Raw genomic sequence first — 22490 nt, 5'->3', positions numbered from 1 at the left:
TGTGAATGATTAAAGGTGAGATTTAATGACGCTATGATGTATTCTAGGTGTCAGGTTCAAACACTGATGACATCTATTAAACAAGACAAGAAGCAAAGAATCGAACAGAGACAGAATTCAATTTGGACTCAATATTGAGGAGAGTCGTCTTTACACTGTACACTTGTACAGTATCTTAGCATGCTCTGCCAAAAGATTGCATGCCTCCTTTTTTTTTGGACCCTCCCCGACCACATGGCCACCGCTGTTTCCAAAGGACAAAGGTCGCAAAAAAGTTCACAGAAAAGGTCGTAAACAATTCACAGAAAAGGTCAGTTCAAAAAGAGGTCCATAAAATAGTTCAAAAAGAGTTCGTAAAATACTTCAAAAAGAGGTCCATAAAATAGTTCAAAAAGACTTTGTCTGGAAATTGGGCAGATCCTGTCATCTCTCCGCTTTGAAGTCCTTGGGTTAGAACAATATCTTTCTGTTGATTACCATACATGAGAGAAAACAAAAACCTTCATGTGGCTTTCCCCCTTACACAGTGGAGTTTTACAAGCCTTCTTCTTGGTAGGTTTCAAAGACAGCTTTTGTCTTTTTGCTAGGAACTCATTTCAACACAAAGTATTGTGATAATTTAGATAGAATAGTTCTGACACTAGGTTAAAAGCTAGGTTTGCTGCTCTCCAACTAGATATGAAAACTCAACCACCACTCTCCTCAGGTTTCCTAAATTACTACGATGCCTGTTCGGAAGGTCTGCGGGCTGCCAGCCACCTGTTGAGGCTGGGAGGACCAGGAGACTCCTGTCACTCGGCCCCACACTCATCATACTGTTGGGCCATGCTTCAGCACTGCTACAATGGCACAAACTACTTTACTGGAGCAACAGGGGTCCGGATTGACTACATAGCCCTGCATAAGAAGGTGCGTTCTACTCTATTGGTACATCCAGTATCTGTGAAATAAATTGTTAAAGGGGACCTATGATGATTCTAATAGGATTTGTTGCGTCGACCAGTTCTTCCTCCAAGGGAATCTAAGTTACTGGTCAATCCCAAGTTCTTTCGATGACATATATGCTGAGTAAGAAGGACCATCAAGACAGAATTGGAATATTTTCAAGTTTTACTAAAGCTTTAGGAGATCATCTTAACCAATACATTCATATCGGCTACTCTAGTTGATCTGACATTCAAACGGAAAAGCCCACTCCTTGCACACAAAGAAAACCCCCATCTCCCCCCTCGCAACACTGATAAGGAAAAAGAGTGGGGGTTGTAGTTCACATTCCAAGGGTGAAGACACTAACCAGGCATCTGAAATGTCGAAAGAAACTGGTAGAATATACAAAGGAAAAGTACTAGCCACTCTAAACATGGCTATGTAAAAAGAAAGAACTCTTAAAGGTATATGCATCCTCCACAGATTCTTACCCCGGATTTCCGCAATTGCGGAACGGCACCCGCACAGCGGCAGACTCTTACCGTTTTTAATTAAGTCAATGTGTCTGTTTCCACCGCCTTCGGCGCGTCACCAGCACACCTTTGACGGTCAGCATTCTAGCGCTAAATGTACGCAGAGCTTCTATATTTGCCGGAAGCCGCAACAAATCGGTTCAATTTAGCTAAAATGTGCTTGCATACCTGCCAACTACTCCGGTTTTCCCGTAATTAGTACGGTTTTCATCAACCTATTCCGGGTTACGGTTGCAGTGATAAAAAATACGGTTTTTCATTAATTAAAAAAAAAAAAAAATTTTAAGTTTTATTCACGAAATCGCGTAACAACAATGACAATCGACACTGCTTCCCGTAACTTCCTATCGAGCCATTCCGAATGCCATGCGCGAGGCTATTTATAGCACCGCTGCCAAGCACGAGGCCATTGTTTCCAAACGAGCGAACGATCATGGAATCAGCCGGAGAAAAATCGCATACGAGTCTTAAACCGAAAAGAAAACTGCAGTCATTCCGTGAAGAATATTCAAAAGCCTATCCGGGAATAATTATCCGTTCCAAAAAGGGTGAAAACTACGCGAATTGCACCTTGTGCAGACAAGATTTTTCGATCGGACACGGAGGAATTAGCGATGTAAAAGACCACGTTGGGACAAAAAAACACAAGTCTAATGCCGTTGCTAGCGATACAAGTGGAAAACTTTCAACGTTTTTCGTCGCCCAAACAGATTCTTTGGATGTGATAAATGCCGAAGTTTTATTTAAAAAGGTAATGACACCAATGTTATCTATTGGAATTGTTTAGTACTGTTATACTGTTAAAAGTGTTTATACTATTTATGCTTTCAAGTCCAAGTTGAAGAAATCTTGTTAAATGTTGACAGCATAACTACCAAAATACAGAAGTATGTCCTTAATATTTTTGCAGTGCTATTTCTGTTGAAAAGTTCAAATGATTACATTAGAGATGTGATGTGCCACTTTTCAAGTGTCTGATGGCTTCAATTAATTTTCATTCATTTTTCATATTTTGAATTCTTTTGAAAGGCTTACAAAAAAAACTACATTTGAATTGTAATTCCATGCTATTGACAGGACTATTAATTTTAATGAAGTTAGCTTACCATGTTTACAGTATGATAATTGTGATAGAAATGTGAATTTTAGGCACAGAATATTTTTGACAATTGAACAAGGCAGTAGATTATACAAGCTTGGACAGAAAGTTAATAATGACACCAATTTTTTTTGTATGGAATTGTTTAGTACTATTTTACCATTTGTTTACTGTAAAAAGTGTTTATACTGTTTATACTTTCAATGAACAAATTGAAGTCTTGTGAAAGGTTGACAGGATAACTGGCATTAACTGTCAAAATAATTTCAAACTATTGAAGTTAGCTTACAGAATAAACATGTCAATCAACCCATATGATTTTTGCTGTAATATTTTTGTTTTGAAAAGTCACTGTGACTGATAGAAAAGTGATGGTTTTAGCAACATTTTAACCTGTCTGAATGCTAATAATCATTTTGCGTCGGGGGGGGCGAAGGAACCCCCCACCAGGACTTTGTCCTGGACCTACCGGGGCCTGCGGCCCTTGGACCCTGGCTACTAGGTTTTTCTGATTTCAAAAGTTGGCAGGTATGTGCTTGTGTTGGACAGGAAGTCATGCCCAAACACAAAATAAATTATCCAGTTTGCTTTCAAAATAAGATACTCTGTGTTCAAGGGGGATCGTTTTTTTTACACTTTGAAACGTCCTAATGGGCGAAGACGGACTTCAAGTCAACTTGTCAAGGGTTTTCAGACGTAATTTTACCTTGTTGACACTTGTTGCTGATTCTGGAGATCCAAAATTAAAGAATAATATACAGGCAGCGATATGGAGGGGGCCTGTGTCAAATAACAGCTGATACGGGGACTGGAAAAGAAGGAGAGCAGTTGGCCAGGGATGATGTTACTGTTGTATTATTGCTTGCTACAAAAAAAAATGTGCCGTTCAGCACCTGTTTATTAATGGTAGGTCCGAGTTTATTTAAAATAAACTGTTTGTGGTTTGCAACACAATCAGTGCTTCCGTCATGCATAAAATAAAACACCAAGACAGTGATGTTGCTATGACAACAGTCTTCATTTTGCCAGGGAGGAGGCCACTCCTTGCCCATCCTTCAACAGGAAATGCAGACAGTGGAGGAGATCCATCAGCGCTTCCCTCGGTTCCACAGCTTGCCCGTGTACAACGATGAGGCTGATCCGCTGGTGGGCTGGTCCAGGCCTGAGGAGTGGAGAGCAGACGTGACCTACGCTGCCATGGCGGTCAAGGTGAGGTGTGGATGGCTACCAAAAGCGCCTTATTGCAGGTAAACTTGCCAAGGGACATGTAAGCAAATATTAACCAGAGGTGGGTAGTAACGCGCTACATTTACTCCGTTACATCTACTTGAGTAACTTTTGGGATAAATTGTACTTCTAAGAGTAGTTTTAATGCAACATACTTTTACTTTTACTTGAGTATATTTATAGAGAAGAAACGCTACTTTTACTCCGCTACTTTTATCTACATTCAGCTCGCTACTCGCTACTAATTTTTATCCATCTGTTAATGCACGCTTTGTTTGTTTTGGTCTGTCAGACAGACCTTCAACAAATAGTCACTGGTGACGTTTCACTCCGTTCCACCAATCAGATGCAGTCACTGGTGACGTTGGACCAATCAAACAGAGCCAGGCGGTCACATGACCTGACTTAAACAAGTTGAAAAACTTATTGGTGTGTTACCATTTTGTGGTCAATTGTACGAAATATATATTGTACTGTGCAATCTACTAATAAAAGTTTCAATCAATCAATCAAAAGTGTGAAGGAAAAAAGACCCTTTTTTATTTCAACCGTACATCCCGTCAAAAACCTAAAGACTGACTGCACAGTTCCTGTCTTCACAATAAGTGCCGCTCCATCGCGCCTGCGCTTTCAAAATAAGAGTCTCCGAAAGCCAGCGCAAACAAGCTAGCAAGCTACGGAGTTTGCCGCCAATGTATTTCTTGTAAAGTGTATAAAAACGAATATGGAAGCTGGACAAATAAGATGCCAAAAACCAACCACTTTCATGTAGTATTAGACAGAAAGGAGGAACTTTTTTTCTCCTCCATTTGAAAACGTGGACGTTATCATCACTACTGTCTGATTACAATCAATGCAAGTCACCAGAATCAGGTAATACACCAACTTATATTCTTGTCTTCATGAAAGAAAGGAATCTATATGTGTTAAACATGCATGTATATTCATTAAAACACCTTTAACATGTAAACAAAAACAGCAAAATAAATAAATATAAATTATATACTGTATATATATATATGTGTATATATACATATGTGTGTGTGTGTGTGTGTGTGTATATATATATGTGTGTGTATGTGTGTGTGTGTATATATATATATATATATATATATATATATATATATATATATATATATATATATATATATATATATATATATATATATATATATATATGTGTGTGAATGTTACTCATCAGTTACTCAGTACTTGAGTAGTTTTTTCACAACATACTTTTTACTTTTACTCAAGTAAATATTTGGGTGACTACTCCTTACTTTTACTTGAGTAATAAATATCTAAAGTAACAGTACTCTTACTTGAGTACAATTTCTGGCTACTCTACCCACCTCTGATATTAACATTGCTGTATGTATACTTTTGACCCTCACATTTTCAGTAGACGCATAATAAATTCATAAAAGAAGCAAACTTCACGAATGTTTTTTGTGTGACCAACAAGTATGTGCTCCAATCACTACATCACAACAAAATAAGAGTTGTAGAAATGATCGGAAACTCAAGAGAGCCATGACATTATGTCAACTTTTGACCACGACTGTACAGTTGTATTCACATACAGTATTGTATGTACACGTTGGCTCCAATGACACTAGGATGAGACAGTCAGAGATTACAAAGAGAAACATAGCCAGGACTTGTGATCTCGCTAGAAAGATGTCCAGGCATCGAGTAATTGTCTCTGGCCCCCTGCCTGCGAGAGGCAATGATGAGAGATATAGCAGATTAGTCTCGCTTAACAAGTGGCTGGCTAGCTTCTGTAGACAACAGGGACTAATTGGCCCTCTTTCTGGGGCAAACCAGGCTTGCTGATGAGAGACGGCCTTCACCCTAACCAGGAAGGCGCCATCATCCTGTCTAAAAACATAGACTATTGTTTAAGTCACATTTGACTAACTACACTAGAGCAAGCCCGGTCACAGGCAATTACAGAGCCTGCTAGTCCGGGTGAGGAGTCAGTTAAGCTAGAACTAGCCAGCGCCAGGCTGGATAATTCCTAAGTCAGACCCACTTGACATCCATTGCTTTCGGTCTCCCCTAGAGGGGGGGGTTACCCACATATGCGGTCCTCTCCAAGGTTTCTCATAGTCATTCACATCGACGTCCCACTGGGGTGAGTTTTTCCTTGCCCTTATGTGGGCTTTGTACCGAGGATGTCATTGTGGCTTGTGCAGCCCTTTGAGACACTTGTGATTTAGGGCTATATAAATAAACATTGATTGATATTGTTGTTACAAGCGGCCCTCTAAGGGCAATTATAACTGCAATGTGGCCCTCAATGAAAAGGAGTCTGTTGCAGCCAAAGTGTCCATGGTGTCAGTGCATAACAACTGTTTCCTTCAACAGGTGATCAGCCAGCACCAGGATCTGAAATTAGCAAACAGCACCATGAACTACACCCTTCTGAGCAACGACAACGCCTTCCTTAGCTACCACCCGCACCCCTTCACCCAGCGCACGCTGACCGCTCGTTTCCAGGTCAACAACACCCGGCCTCCTCACGTGCAGTTCATCAGGAAGCCCATCCTCACTGTCATGGGCCTGCTGGCTCTTCTAGGTGACCCGCAAGGTTTATTCTGGGCATCCGCTTCTTCCAAGTTGTCACAGTCTTATCATTTTCTCCTCCAGGTGAGACGCAGGTCCTGGCGCAGGTTGTTAAATCCTCAGGAGCCAATGACAGCACAGTGGGAGTCCTGGCGAGCAGTCACCAGCCCCAATTCCCCTGGGGCTCAGACAGCTGGCAAGGGACCGTGCTGGTCTACAACAGTGACGACAACCGCACCTCTAACAGCACTGATGACGTCACCGTGTCATTGCGAGGACTGGAGCCACACACAGGTAGTGCGCTTCTTGTACAGTACCACTTTAGCAGAAAACGTATGTCAAGGCACTTTAGACACGGCAGGTCTTGAAACACTCTCCATACAGGTTAAAGCAGTGGTTCTCAAACTTTTTTTGTCATCCCCCACTTTGGACAAGGGGGAGTTTTCAAGCCCCACTTGCCCCCATCGCCCCAACAGAGCGCTAATGCCAAGCTTTAACATTTTCAAATTTATTGAACATCAAGTTGTATACATTCAAACTCAATAACATAAAATAACATCAAGTTCAATGATAAATAAAATAACTGTGCAGCTGTGGTACAACTTGCATCAAGTTCAATAATAAATAAAATAACTTCCATTAAGTTCAATAATAAATAAAACAAAAATTTTATAACTTGCATCAAGTTCAATAATAAATCAAAAAAAGTGTTATAACTTGCATCACGTTCAATAATAAATCAAAAAAAGTGTTATAACTTGAATCAAGTTCAATAATAAATCAAATAAGTGTTATAACTTGCATCAAGTTCAATAATAAAAAAAAAAAAGTGTTATAACTTGCATCACGTTCAATAATAAATCAAAAAAAGTGTTATAACTTGAATCAAGTTCAATAATAAATCAAATAAGTGTTATAACTTGCATCAAGTTCAATAATAAATCAAAACAAGTGTTATAACTTGCATCAAGTTCAATAATAAATCAAAAAAAGTGTTATAACTTGCATCAAGTTCAATAATAAATCAAAAAAAGGGTTATAACTTGCATCAAGTTCAATAATAAATCAAAAAAAGTGTTATAACTTGCATCAAGTTCAATAATAAATCAAAAAAAGTGTTATAACTTGCATCACGTTCAATAATAAATCAAAAAAAGTGTTATAACTTGCATAGAGTTCAATAATAAATCAAATAAAAGTGTTATAACTTGCATCAAGTTCAATAATAAATCAAATAACTTGCATCAAGTTCAATAATAAATCAAAAAAAGTGTTATAACTTGCATCAAGTTCAATAATAAATCAAAAAAAGTGTTATAACTTGCACCAAGTTCAATAATAAATCAAATAACTTGCATCAAGTTCAATAATAAATACAATAAAAGTGCCACTTTGCAATCTTTGCAAAAAAAAGGAGGAGCTATGCATTTGGCAAGACAGGGCAAGTGACAGCACTTTGCCCCAGGAGAGCCACCTTGCTTCACTGTGAAACAGCACGGCTGTATGATCAGCTCCCATTTCCTCACACAGTGCAGAGAACAGTCGTGCTTTCAGTGGTCGTGTTTTGATCAAATTTACCGCGCTCACAACATCTGTTAAAACCTCATTGAGTTCGGGGCTGAGCTGCCTTGACGCGAGTGCTTCCCGGTGAATGACACAGTGTGTGCCCGTCACATTTTTGTTTCTCTGCAGGCGCTGGCTCTGGCTCGACGACCTTTGAGGTGCGAGTCACAAATGTATATATTTGTGTAATTGTGATCCACACATTAGCCTGCTACCCATCCGCGCGAAAGTTTGTTCCGCTTAGCCCCACCCCCATTAGTTACTGTTGCTATGTCTGTCAAACTTTCGCTCCTACCGAGAAATATAAAGCCTACAGTAAAAATAAGTACCGGTAATTTCCATTTATTTATATAGCGGATTTCACAGACAGAATCACAAAGTGATTTACAGTGTGTATAGAAAATGAAAGCATAGTAAAAAAAATAATCTAAGAATATAATAATAAAAACATTTTTTAAAGTGAAATTTCCTCCCGTTCCTCGCGCCCCACCTGTCATGTCTCTATTCCCCACCAGTGGGGCGCGCCCCACACTTTGAGAAACGCTGGGTTAAAGGAAATCAGTTCAACCCAACACAGGCAAGCACTAAGAAAGAATCCTCAAATACAATCACTACCACGGACTACTGCAAGTGCGGAGTCATGCACTGCAAAAAGTCAGTGTTCAAAAACAAGAAAAAAAAAATACAAAAAAGAAGGGTATTTTATTTGAACTAAGCAAAATTATCTGCCAATAGAACAAGAACATTTGGCTTGTCAAGACTTTCCAAAACAAGTCAAATTAGCTAACCTCAATGAACCCCAAAATAGCTTAAAATAAGTATATTCTCACTAATAACAAGTGCACTTTTCTTGGTAGAAAAAAAAGAGACCTTTTTGCTCAATATGTTGAAAAATATTCTTAAATGAAGTAAATGCAAGTGCCATTATCTTGACATAATGATATTACATTTCTTGAAAGCAGCAAACTTATACTAAAAACTAGTTTATTGTTCTTAATGGAAAGACAACAAGGCAAGCGCTTGTTACTCTCGGGGTCTCCTAGCCGCTCAGGCAAATCATATTCTCTAAAAATGCATTTTTCCATCGACAACATGACATCATCGCACCAAGTGCGTGCTCTTTCAGTCAATTAGTGCGCCCCTAACCCTAACCCTAACCAACACTCTTTCTTTATGCCTAACCCTAACCCTAACCAGGGGGCCTAAATGAGGTGTGAGTGTGAGCCCATTGGATTGTTGATGGACCATGCACATTACCTTTTTACTTCCCTTCTTTATTTTCCTTATATCCCCCACACCCCCTCTTCCCTAACCCTAACCATTTCCTTTCTCTATACCTAAAATCAACCCTAACTCTTAACCCCTAACCCCTAACCCCAAACCTAACCAACTCTCTTTCTTTATGCCTCACCCTAATCTTAACCCCACCCCCAACCCTAGCCCTAACCCTAACCAACTCTTTTACTTTATGCCTAACCCTAATCCTAACCATAACCCCACCCCCAACCCTAACCTTAACCTTAACCAACTCTTTTTCTTTATGCCTAATCCTAATCCTAATCCTAACCCTAATCCTAACCTTAACCCCAACCCTAAACCTAACCCCTAACCCTAAACCTAACCCCACCCCCACCCCTAGCCCTAACCCTAACCAACTCTTTTGCTTTATGCCTAACCCTAATCCTAATCCTAATCCTAACCCTAACCCTAACCCTAACCTCAACCCCAACTCTAAACCAAACCCTAACCCAAACCTTTTTACTTCCCTTCTTTATTTTCCTTATATCCCCCACCCCCCTCTTCCCTAACCCTAACCATTTCCTTTCGCTATACCTAAAACCAACCCTAACCCCTAACCCCTAACACTAACCCCAAACCTAACCCACTCACTCTTTCTTTATGCCTAACCCTAAACCTAACCCCACCCCCAACCCTAGCCTTAACCCTAACCAACTCTTTTACTTTATGCCTAACCCTAACCCTAATCCTAAACCTAACCCTAAACCTAACCCCACCCCCAACCCTAGCCCTAACCAACTATTTTTCTCTATGCCTAACCCTAATCCTAAACCTAACCCTAACCCTAATCCTAACCCCAACCCTAACACCTAACCCCTAACCCTAAACCTTACCCCACCCCCAACCTTAGCCCTAACCCTAACCAACTATTTTGCTTTATGCCTAACCATAATCCTAATCTTAATCCTAACCCCAACCCCTAACCCTAACCCCACCCCCAACCTTAGCCCTAGCCCGAACCAACTCTTTTTCTTTATGCCTAACCCAACCCCAACTCTAAACCTAACCCTAACCCTAACCCAAACCCAAACCCAATTAAGTGCGCAAGGAATATATATATATATATATATATATATATATATATATATATTTTTTTTTTTTTTTTTTTTTTTTTTTTTTAATATATATCTATATATATATATATATATATATATATATATATATATATATATATATATATATATATATATATACAGCCCGGCCCCCGGACAATTTCTTTTTAATTGTAATTTTGAAGAATTTATCTGAATGTGCATGAAATATTTCTGTTCAAAATTGTTAGAAATGTTAAATGTTTAAATATTAACTGTCAGTTTACTGTACTGTGCCAACTGTACTACTATAAGAGTACCTATTTTCTATTGTTTCATTGAAAATAAAACAGCAAAGTCCATTTGGCTGTCATCTGTTTTAATTATGAGACACAATTGTGTCAAAGTCATGATTTTTTTTTTACATGCTTGAAATAAGAAATGATGACTTTAAAAAAGTAGTTTTATACTTGTGAGTGTTGATGACACAGCTTTGCAACACTTGATATTCTAGTTTCAAGCATGTTTTACTCAATATAGGTCATCACATCTCAGCAACAAGCTGTAATATCTTACTGAGATCATTTAGGACCAAAACACTTAAAACAAGTAAAACACTCTAACATGAAATCTGCTTAGTGAGAAGAATTATCTTATTAGACAGAAAATAAGCAAATATCACCCTCATTTGACATATTTCATCTTACTTACATGTCAGTGGAGTGTACATGATGCATGACTGTCTGTATTTGGTGCTCAGGTCTGATGTACGTCACCTATCTTATGGACAACAACGTGAGCAACCCGTATCAGCAATGGCGGAACATTGGCAGTCCCAACTACCCAACAGTAGAACAATTCAGTCAAATCCGGAACACCCAGGTTAGAACATTTACTGTACAAAATGTAAAAACTGATCCTGTCTGGCTGATACTTCAAAAACTAAATTGACTGACAAGGCGGCTAGCAGCTAATTGTGTATATACACACACAGTGTGGAGGTGCTCCCCTACATTCATCATGATCACATCCATTGTGGCAAATAAACACCATTTCTTACAAGTATTATTATTACGAGAGAAGGAGGCCAAACAATAAACATGTTGCACATGCAGGAACAAACAAGAATGTATGAGAATTACTGAACTAGCCGCTAAGTTAACTTGAAAGAAATAAGTTTTGTTCAAACAATTGCATGTAACAAAAATAAGGAATACAAATAAATAATTAGGAATAAGGAAAGCGTTTAAATATTGTGGTAATATTGTTAAACTGCTGATTATAATTGATTAAATGTAGAGTTAATACATGTGATTGGAATCGGATTGGTTTGGATCACCCCTAACATATTTATATGAAACAATTGACATATGTTTGTTATTTAATAACAACTTGACTATTATGTCATTGAAACACCACACTGACATCTGCCAGTGCTAAACAATCCTAATATGTCAAAATGAACACTTTAATATGTGTTATTCCTTTATTTATTTACAGACAGACATAGTTTTGTATGTCATTATTGTTTCTTTTGTTAATATCAGAGTGCGTTCTGCAAAAAATTTCATCCCGAGAAGCACACAGCTTATGGACACGGTTAAAATATACATCATCATACAATATACAAAATACAGTAGTTTTATTATTTTTCTTCGGTCAGTGGTCAACAAAATAAAGAAACAGTTTTACATTAAAGCTGCAAGCAGCGTTGGTCGGGCCCGCGTATTTGTCAGGTGCTAGTCCTAAGTGTCCCAATACTTTTGTCCAGTTTTAGTAGTACGTGTCCCAATACTTTTGTCAAGTTGTAGTCCTAAGTGTCCCAATACATTTGTCCAGTGTAGGTGTCCCAATACTTTTTTCCAGTGGTAGTCATAAGTGTCCCAATACTTTTGTCCGGTGGTAGTCATAAGTGTCCCAATACTTTTGTCCGGTGGTAGTCATAAGTGTCCCAATACTTTTGTCTAGTGTACCTACCTTGTCTGCATTGTGTAGGCACGCTGGTGCTTCCTGCTTTTAAGCAGCCATCTTAAAAAAACATCAGCGCAGCGGTTCTTTGAAGGGTCATAAAATCAAAACCGGAGCAGTTAGAAAAACGCTGTTCTGTACTTTTATACACAAGGGTTCAATCTCTCTCCTGTGTTAGTTTGAAGCCCAAAACGACAAACGCGCTCAAAGGAGATAGTTTTTGAAGGAAGGTGACCGGTTTTTACAAAAAATTTGTTTTGAAGGGGGAATAGCAAACTTCCTGTTGATTTTTGCTGGGGGTTGTCAATCTATGAAATGTAGGTCTAAGTGAGACCTACATAGAGGGTTTTGTTTCATGTCTCTCCGACCTTCCCAGTGGGAGTTACAGGCAGTTTTGTCATTTTTTTCTTCCGAGGAGCCGTTTTTTCAGCGTTTTATTCAAAAATTGCGCGAGAGCGCAATTTTGAGATTTGGGGTTAGGTTTTTTTTATTAGATCGCAATTTTTGCCAGTCCTGATGTGTGTGTTCAGTTCGGTGAGTTTTGAAGCATGTTAAGGGGGTCAAATTACAGCTCAAAGAGGCAAAAGTGACTGTTTTTAGTACTTTTTTGTCTTGAAGGGGAAATTGCCAACTTCCTGTTGATTTCTGCCCAAGGATGTACAATTATGAAATCTAGGTCTAAGTCAGACCTACATAGAGAATTTTGTTTCATGTCTTTCCGACCTTCCTAGTGGGAGTTACAGGCAGTCTAGTTTTTTTTTTCCTAGGGGGGCGCTAGAGCGCAATTTTGAGTTTTGGGGTTCGGTTTTTTCATTAAAAGACAATTTTCGCAGGTCAAATATGGTGAGTTTTGAAGCATGTTAAGTGGGTCAAATTAGTGCTCAAAGAGGCGGCCGGTATAATAATAATAAAACCTTACAAATTCAATAGGTCCTTCTGTCCCATTGCATAAGGACTCCCTTTGGGAGTCCTTATACAATGGGCCATGCGGGCCCTAATAAACAAACAGTACCATGAATTGATTAATGTGGACCCCGACTTAAACAAGTGTAAAAACTTATTGGGGTGTTACCATTTAGTGGTCAATTGTATGGAATATGTACTTCACTGTGCAATCTACTAATACAAGTTTCAATCAATCAATCAATGTACATTCATAAATTGAAAATGTTGCAGACTGAAAGGGTTCAGGCTGAAGTTGAACACGTATTGCGCCTAACCCTATAAACAATGTCAAATACAAGATGAGCTTCCAAAAAATATGAAATTTCCTTTGCACAACATATTGTTTCAAAATAGTTAGAAATGTTAAATGTTTAAATATTAACCCCAACCCTAACACCTAACCCCTAACCCTAAACCTAACCCCAACCCCAACCTTAACCCTAACCAACTCTTTTGCCTTATGCCTAATACTAACTCTACCCCTACCCCTAACCCTAACCCCTAACTCCAACCCATCCTAGCCTAACCCCCAACCCTAACCCAACCCCTAACCCTAACCCATCCTAACCTAACCAACTATTTTTCTTTATGCCTAACCCCGACCCCAACTCTAACCCCAACCCCAACCCCAACCCCTAACCCTAACCCTAACCCTAACCCCTAACCCTAACCCCTAACCCAAACCCAATTAGTGCGCAAGGAATATATGTATGTATATATATATATATATATATATATATATATATATATATATATATATATATATATACAATTTTTTTTAATTGTAATTTTGAAGAATTTATCTGAATGTGCATGAAATATTTCTGTTCAAAATTGTTAGAAATGTCACATGTTAAATGTTTAAATATTAACTGTCAGTTTACTGTACTGTGCCAACTGTACTACTATATGAGTACCTCTTTTCTATTGTTTCATTGAAAATAAAAGAGCAAAGTCCATATGGCTGTCATCTGTTTTAATTATGAGACACAATTGTCTCTTTCATGCTTGAAATAAGAAATGATTACTTTAAAGAAGTAGTTTTATACTTGTGAGTGTTGATGACACAACACTTGATATTCTAGTTTCAAGCATGTTTTACTCAATATAGGTCATCACATCTCAGCAACAAGCTGTAATATCTTACTGAGATCATTTAGGACCAAATCACTTAAAACAAGTAAAACACTCTAACATGAAATCTGCTTAGTGAGAAGAATTATCTTATCAGACAGAAAATAAGCAAATATCACCCTTATTTGAGATATTTCATCTTACTTAGATTTCAGGCTTTTGCGGGCCACATAACAGAATGTGGCGGCCAGTTGCCTTCAGGCAATGAGTTTGACACTTGTTGTCCAGATAAAATGTGTTAGATATGCTTTGGTGTCAATTTTGCTCCATTTCACATTTCTAACCCACTAACTGAGTGCATAAAACTTAATTCAGAGGCATCCAAAACTGTTTGTCTGTTAGGATTTGACGCTTGGGCATTGTTTAACACAAGTATCCAATATTGTCACAACATTTATACGTCAGAAAAGAGGAAAATCATCATAGATCCCCTTTTAATATTATAGTTTTGCTTAAAATGTTGTGATGCCCCACCCCTTTGGCTTTCTTCATAAACAAAAAGAAATGGAAAACAAAACCACACAGGGTAACCTTGTTGTCAGAGGATGTATACTAGAGATGCGCGGTTTGCGGGCACAACCGGGGAGTCCGCGGATTATCCGCGGATCGGGCGGATGAAATAAAAAAAAAATTAGATTTTATCCGCGGGTCGGGTCGGGCGGTTGAAATAAAAAAAAATTTGATTTTAAATAGATTCAGGCGGGTGGCAGTTAAACCAATTGGGAAATATATATACATAGTTAAATGTTGTTACCCACATACAAAAAACGAGCAGGCACCTGCAGCATATGCCACAACAGAAGAAGAAAAAAAAAAGAGATGGACACTTTTACGGAGCGGAGAAGGGACGCCTCGCCGGGGTCTGGGACCGAGGCCCCTTCCCCCGAGAGGGCCCCACCGGGAGCCGTAGCTGAGGCGATCCGCGAGAAGGGCCCGACGCACGTCCAGGGTCACCACCGCGCCCACCGCACCGACACCCCGCCTCGTCCGCCTTCGCCGCGGCCGGCGTCACGCGCAGCAGGTAAGCAGCTTACCTGCCCGCCACCCCCGTGGCCGGGGGCTCGTAACAGGGGTCACTCCGCGCGCTCCGCCCGCCCAGCTTACCTGCCCGCCACCCCTGTTGCCGGGGGCTCGTAACAGGGGTCACTCCGCGCGCAGTGCGCTCACGAAAGGGGTGGGGCTCACCCTGGTTGATATAGACAGCAGGACGGTGGCCATGGAAGTCGGAACCCGCTAAGGAGTGTGTAACAACCCACCTGCCGAATCAACTAGCCCTGAAAATGGCTGGCGCTGGAGCGTCGGGCCCATACCCGGCCGTCGCCGGCAGCGAGACGCGCTTGGAGGTGCGCTCAGCGCGGCTCCCATATGATTGCGCACTGGTGTGCGTCTGGGTCGTGACAGCGTGGCACGCGAATGTCTGTGCTGCATTGGATCGGTCTCCTTTCTTTAACAGGCAAAAGCTTTATAACCTCACTAATGCCTTGCATCGTCTATATTAGATATATAACAACGGGCGGGTGCGGTTCTGATCAAATGTTACATCGGGTGGATGGCGGATGGTTGACGACGTTCTGATGCGGTTGCGGATGAAATAATTGCCTATCCGCGCATCTCTAATGTATACTATAGCTGTACCTATATTGTACATATATTATGTACATATTACGTATATATGTTATATTTTATATTGCTTTTAGTTTATTTTATACCTGCATTGTCCTTTCCATATTTTCCATCATTTGTAATAATAATGATAATAATAATAATATATTTTATTTGTAAAAAGCACTTTATATTGAGTAAACAACCTCAAAGTGCTACAGTGTATTAAAAAAAATAAAAATAAATGTTTAAATAAAAATAAAAACATAATAAAAAATAATAAATGCAAATAAAAACTAGAACAGCCAAATAGCTAAAACTAGTATGCATATATCTAAAAAAAAGGCTTTTTTAAAAAAGAAAGGTTTTATAAGCCTTTTTTAAAAGCATTCACAGTCTGCGGTGCCCTCAGGTGGTCAGGGAGAGCGTTCCACAGACTGGGAGCGGCGGAGCAGAAAGCCCGGTCTCCCATTGTTCGTAGCTTTGTCCTTCGGGATTGGAGGAGGTTAGCCTGTCCGGAGCGGAGGTGTGGTGTGGAGGATTTGGGGGTGAGCAGCTCTTTGAGGTAGAGGGGGGCATTTCCATGGAGGCACTGGTGGGTTAGCAGGGAGACTTTGTATTCAATCCTGAGTGGAACAGGAAGCCAGTGAAGGGATTTGAGAGTTGGTGCAACTGAGCTACTGTGTGGAACAATTTCCCTTGTTGATCATTAAAGTTTGTCTAAGTCTAAGTCTAAGTATGTGTGTTGTGTGTCATGAGGCTTTCTGGTAACGGTCACTAATTGTTATGTGTCAGGACCCTCTGGTTGACGGACCCTGGCCAGTGCCTGCAGGCGACACACTGACTTTGAAGGCAAGACTGTGTGTTCCCTCTGTGCTGCTGATCCACCTGTGTGCACGCTCCAAAGCTGCCCCAAACCAGGTGAGTGGTGCTGAAACAAGAGCTCTGTATTCATTACAAACACTTCAAATGTTTCTTTCAAGGTCAACGGCTTACGCTTCATCAAGATCACCAAAGGCCAAGTCCTCATTGTCTGGTCTGACGGCTGTGTGGATTCCAAGTAGGCGCACACACCTACACTCACCTACACACATCTACACACACCTACACACACCTACACTCACCTACACACACCTACACTCACCTACACTCACCTACACACACCTACACTCACCTACACACACCTACACTCACCTACACACACCTACACTCACCTACACACACCTACACTCACCTACACACATCTACACACACACCTACACTCACCTACACACACCTACACACACCTACACTCACCTACACTCACCTACACACACCTACACTCACCTACACTCACCTACACACACCTACACACACCTACACTCACCTACACTCACACCTACACTCACCTACACTCACCTACACACACCTACACACACCTACACACACCTACACACACCTACACTCACCTACACACACCTACACTCACCTACACTCACCTACACACATCTACACACACCTACACTCACCTACACACACCTACACACACCTACACACACCTACACTCACCTACACTCATCTACACACACCTACACACACCTACACACACCTACACACACCTAATGGTCACTTCTGTGTGAAATGAAAGTCATTCATGTGGATTTTCTTGTGTGCAATCACTAAATCGTTCATTGTTGTGCAGGTGCATTCACACCTTTGAAGTGGAATTCTCTGCAAGCCACAATGAGTTCAGCAGGATTAATAACCAAAACACCATTTTTACATCCTATGTTTATTCGCCAGGTAAGATGTTTTTTTATCTTTTACTAATATGTTGTCATTTTAGTTGTCTAGCAAGTGTAAGGTGGACCTGCCTTGTGAGGCACCAGGAAACTTCAGAGGAGTTTCAGGCACTTTAGAAAATAAATGAGTAAAATGTTTTTCAAACATGCTAAGCTAACTGCAACTTTTACATTTGCTATGATGAGAGGATAGTAGGGGTGTAACGATACGAGTATTTGTATTGAACCGTTTCGGTACGGGGGCTTCGGTTCGGTTAAGAGGTGTACCGAACGAGTTTCCACACGAACATATTAAGTAGCGTAACGCACGTTGTGTAAACAATGCACACCGAGGCACAACACACGGCATGCTAGCAGCTAACGGGCTAGAATAGACTGACCATACGTCCTCTTTTCACCAAACATGTCCTCTTTTGCGGAGTTTCTTAAATGCCTCAAATGTCCGGCATTTTGAGTTAGGGTTGCGTGTATTTTCAATGTACGTTCAGGGTTAAGAAGGGGTTAAAAACAAAACAAACAGTAGCATTGGTGAGGGAGGGGCAGAGACAGAGAGAGAGAGAGAGAGTTATGATAAACGCGCATGCGTCGCCAGGCTCTGCTTTTTATCCATAGATTTATCACATTTCATTTTTTATTATCTATAGCAGGCGTGTCAAAAGTGTGCCCCGGAGGCCATTTGCGGCCCACAGCTAATGTTTTAAAGGCCCACGGCACATTCTAAAAATACTATTAAAATAAACAAAAACATAACAAAAGTGAAATAAAAAAGCTTAAAGGTTAAATGTAATTTAGAAAAAGTTGCAATGTTGACTAATAAAACAAAGCAGTTTTTTTTTCTTTCAAACTGTCATTGCTCAAAACATCATCCATCCATCCATCCATCCATCTATCTTCTTCCGCTTATCTGAGGTCAGGTCGCGGGGGCAGCAGCCTAAGCAGGGAAGCCCAGACTTCCCTCTCCCCAGCCACTTCGTCCAGCTCCTCCTGTGGGACCCCGAGGCGTTCCCAGGCCAGCCGGGAGACATAGTCTTCCCAACGTGTCCTGGGTCTTCCCCGCGGCCTCCTACCGGTCGGACGTGCCCTAAACACCTCCCTAGGGAGGCGTTCGGGTGGCATCCTGACCAGATGCCCGAACCACCTCATCTGGCTCCTCTCCATGTGGAGGAGCAGCGGCTTTACTTTGAGCTCCCCCCGGATGACAGAGCTTCTCACCCTATCTCTAAGAGAGAGACCCACCATCCAGCGGAGGAAACTCATTTGGGCCGCTTGTACCCGTGATCTTGTCCTTTTCGGTCATAACCCAAAGCTCATGACCATAGGTGAGGATGGGAACGTAGATCGACCGGTAAATTGAGAGCTTTGCCTTCCGGCTCAGCTCCTTCTTCACCACAACGGATCGATACAGCGTCCGCATTACTGAAGACGCCGCACTGATCCGCCTGTCCATCTCACCATCCACTCTTCCCCCACTCGTGAACAAGACTCCCAGGTACTTGAACTCCTCCACTTGGGGCAAGATCTCCTCCCCAACCCGGAGATGGCACTCCACCCTTTTCCGGGCGAGAACCATGGACTCGGACTTGGAGGTGCTGATTCTCATCCCAGTTGCTTCACACTCGGCTGCGAACCGATCCAGCGAGAGCTGAAGATCCTGGCCAGATGAAGCCATCAGGACCACATCATCTGCAAAAAGCAGAGACCTAATCCTGCAGCCACCAAACCAGATCCCCTCAACGCCTTGACTGCGCCTAGAAATTCTGTCCATAAAAGTTATGAACAGAATGGGTGACAAAGGGCAGCCTTGGCGGAGTCCAACCCTCACTGGAAACGTGTCCGACTTACTGCCGGCAATGCGGACCAAGCTCTGACACTGATCATACAGGGAGCGGACCGCCACAATAAGACAGTCCGATACCCCATACTCTCTGAGCACTCCCCACAGGACTTCCCGAGGGACACGGTCGAATGCCTTCTCCAAGTCCACAAAACACATGTAGACTGGTTGGGCAAACTCCCATGCACCCTCAAGGACCCTGCCCAGAGTATAGAGCTGGTCCACAGTTCCACGACCAGGACGAAAACCACACTGTTCCTCCTGAATCCGAGATTCGACTATCCGGCGTAGCCTCCTCTCAAAAAAACATAATATTGAATCAAAATCAATGTCATTATGAATTATTGACCTATCCAAGGTTCCCATTACTTCACATCAAATATTACACTAAGAAAAATATTTTTGGTGGAAGATTTTGCAAATTTGGTAAATAAATAACCCAAAAATGTATATTTTGTTGTTTTCTTACTGTACCGAAAATGAACCGAACCGTGACCTCTAAACCGAGGTACGTACCAAACCGAAATGTTTGTGTAGCGTTACACCCCTAGAGGATACAGCCTGTATGTTCACTGAGGACTGGCTCTCTGTGACTTCACATGTCCCTGGTCTATAGTGGGCTCCTCTGGATGCTAATGTCTGTTTGGGTGGCAAAAACTAAAATATTTAGACAAAGATTTTAAAAAAAGTGTAAATATAAGTTTTGGTATGTGTTTTTTGGACTTAATTTTGCATCCTCGTGCAGGTGCAAAAAATGGTAAAACTATGTCATAAGAGGTGTTTCACAAGTAGTTATTGAAGTAATAGATCTCAATATGTGGAAATGAATCACAGCCAAGAAGAGTAACTTGTGGGGTGCCACAAGGCTCCGTGTTGGGACCTAAGTTATTTATACTTTATTTAAAGGATATTTGTTTAGTATCTAATAAATGTAAATGTATTGTGTTTGCAGATGATAGAAATGTATATTGTTGAGGAGAAGACTTGAAGAAAGTGTTGAGGATAACAGAGGTTGAGTTGATTTAGCTACAAAAAACTGGTTTGATAGTAATAAGTTATCATTAAATGATAAGAAAACTAAATGTACGGTGTTTAGTGGTGCAAGGACAAATTGTGAAGCACAATTAAATCAAGTGGAGATTGATAGAGTTTATGAAACTACATTTTTGGGAATAATAATTGATCATTCACTATTATGTTAGATCCACTATGGACTGGACTCTCATTATTATGTTAGATCCACTATGGACTGGACTCTCACTATTATGTTAGATCCACTATGGACTGAACTCTCACTATTATGTTAGATCCACTATGGACTGGACTCTCACTATTATGTTAGATCCACTATGGACTGGACTCTCACACTATTATGTTAGATCCACTATGGACTGGACTCTCACACTATTATGTTAGATCCACTATGGACTGGACTCTCACACTATTATGTTAGATCCACTATGGACTGGACTCTCACTATTATGTTAGATCCACTATGGACTGGACTCTCACACTATTATGTTAGATCCACTATGGACTGGACTCTCACACTATTATGTTAGATCCACTATGGACTGGACTCTCACACTATTATGTTAGATCCACTATGGACTGGACTCTCACACTATTATGTTAGATCCACTATGGACTGGACTCTCACTATTATATTAGATCCACTATGGACTGGACTCTCACACTATTATGTTAGATCCACTATGGACTGGACTCGCACACTATTATGTTAGATCCACTATGGACTGGACTCTCACAATATTATGCTAGATCCACTATGGACTGGACTCTCACAATATTATGTTAGATCCACTATGGACTGGACTCTCACTATTATGTTAGATCCACTATGGACTGGACTCTCACACTATTATGTTAGATCCACTATGGACTGGACTCTCACTATTATGTTGGATCCACTATGGACTGCACTCTCACACTATTATGTTAGATCCACTATGGACTGGACTCTCACTATCATGTTAGATCCACTATGGACTGGACTCTCACACTATTATGTTAGATCCACTATGGACTGGACTCTCACACTATTATGTTAGATCCACTATGGACTGGACTCTCACTATTATGTTAGATCCACTATGGACTGCACTCTCACACTATTATGTTAGATCCACTATGGACTGGACTCTCACTACATGTTAGATCCACTATGGACTGGACTCTCACACTATTATGTTAGATCCACTATGGACTGGACTCTCACACTATTATGTTAGATCCACTATGGACTGGACTCTCACACTATTATGTTAGATCCACTATGGACTGGACTCTCACTATTATGTTAGATCCACTATGGACTGGACTCTCACACTATTATGTTAGATCCACTATGGACTGGTGATTTAGGGCTATATAAGTAAACATTGATTGATTGATTGATCATAAATGATGTTGTAAACTGCATATTAATCCTGAGATAATGTTAAAAAGCAATACAAATGTATTCAAACACAACTCCTAAACCAAAGAAAATGCCTGGAATTTTGAATCTCTGTGAGTTTTACTAGAATCAGTTGTTTTTGGAAGGTTTGCAAATACAAAAATGAGGTTTTACACATAATGCCACACTCAGTATGAGGGTTATTTGCCGTGTTAATAATGATCTGCATGTTGTGTTGTGTAGTGGAGCAGCAAGTGAGCGGCTGGTACAGACTTCGAGCTGTGGACTACTGGAGCAGACCTGGCATGTACTCGCTGCCTGAGAGGTACTCAGAGGACTTTTAGACACGGATCACTTGACATAACACATCTATCATACTTAGTAGTGTTGTCCCCATACCAAGATTTTGGTACCCGTACCAACATGTATTTTGATACTTTTCTAAATAAAGGGGACCACAAAAAATGTCATTATTGGCTTTATTTTAACAAAAAATCTTAGTGTACATGAAACATATGTTTATTATTGTCATTTAGTCCTTAAATAAAATAGTGAACATA

At 40.6% G+C, this 22490-nt stretch overlaps 1 protein-coding gene across 1 annotated transcript in view; it reads left to right on the top strand.

The window, feature by feature from the left end:
* Positions 1-22490, top strand: part of idua (alpha-L-iduronidase) — a 39821-nt gene extending 17331 nt beyond the window's left edge. Inside the window, exons 6-14 of the mRNA XM_061985867.2 lie at positions 707-909; positions 3589-3768; positions 6157-6367; positions 6439-6648; positions 11008-11129; positions 16692-16817; positions 16880-16956; positions 17578-17678; positions 22174-22490. Of these exons, the coding sequence (XP_061841851.2) occupies positions 707-909; positions 3589-3768; positions 6157-6367; positions 6439-6648; positions 11008-11129; positions 16692-16817; positions 16880-16956; positions 17578-17678; positions 22174-22274 (1331 nt within the window). The 3' untranslated portion in view covers positions 22275-22490. The remainder of the gene's footprint in view (positions 1-706; positions 910-3588; positions 3769-6156; positions 6368-6438; positions 6649-11007; positions 11130-16691; positions 16818-16879; positions 16957-17577; positions 17679-22173) is intronic.

This window comes from Nerophis lumbriciformis, linkage group LG12, assembly GCF_033978685.3.
Source record: "Nerophis lumbriciformis linkage group LG12, RoL_Nlum_v2.1, whole genome shotgun sequence".
Taxonomy (NCBI): domain Eukaryota; kingdom Metazoa; phylum Chordata; class Actinopteri; order Syngnathiformes; family Syngnathidae; genus Nerophis; species Nerophis lumbriciformis.
The sequence above is the reverse complement of the archived record's forward strand: the minus strand, read 5'-3'. Positions and strand labels throughout refer to the sequence as shown.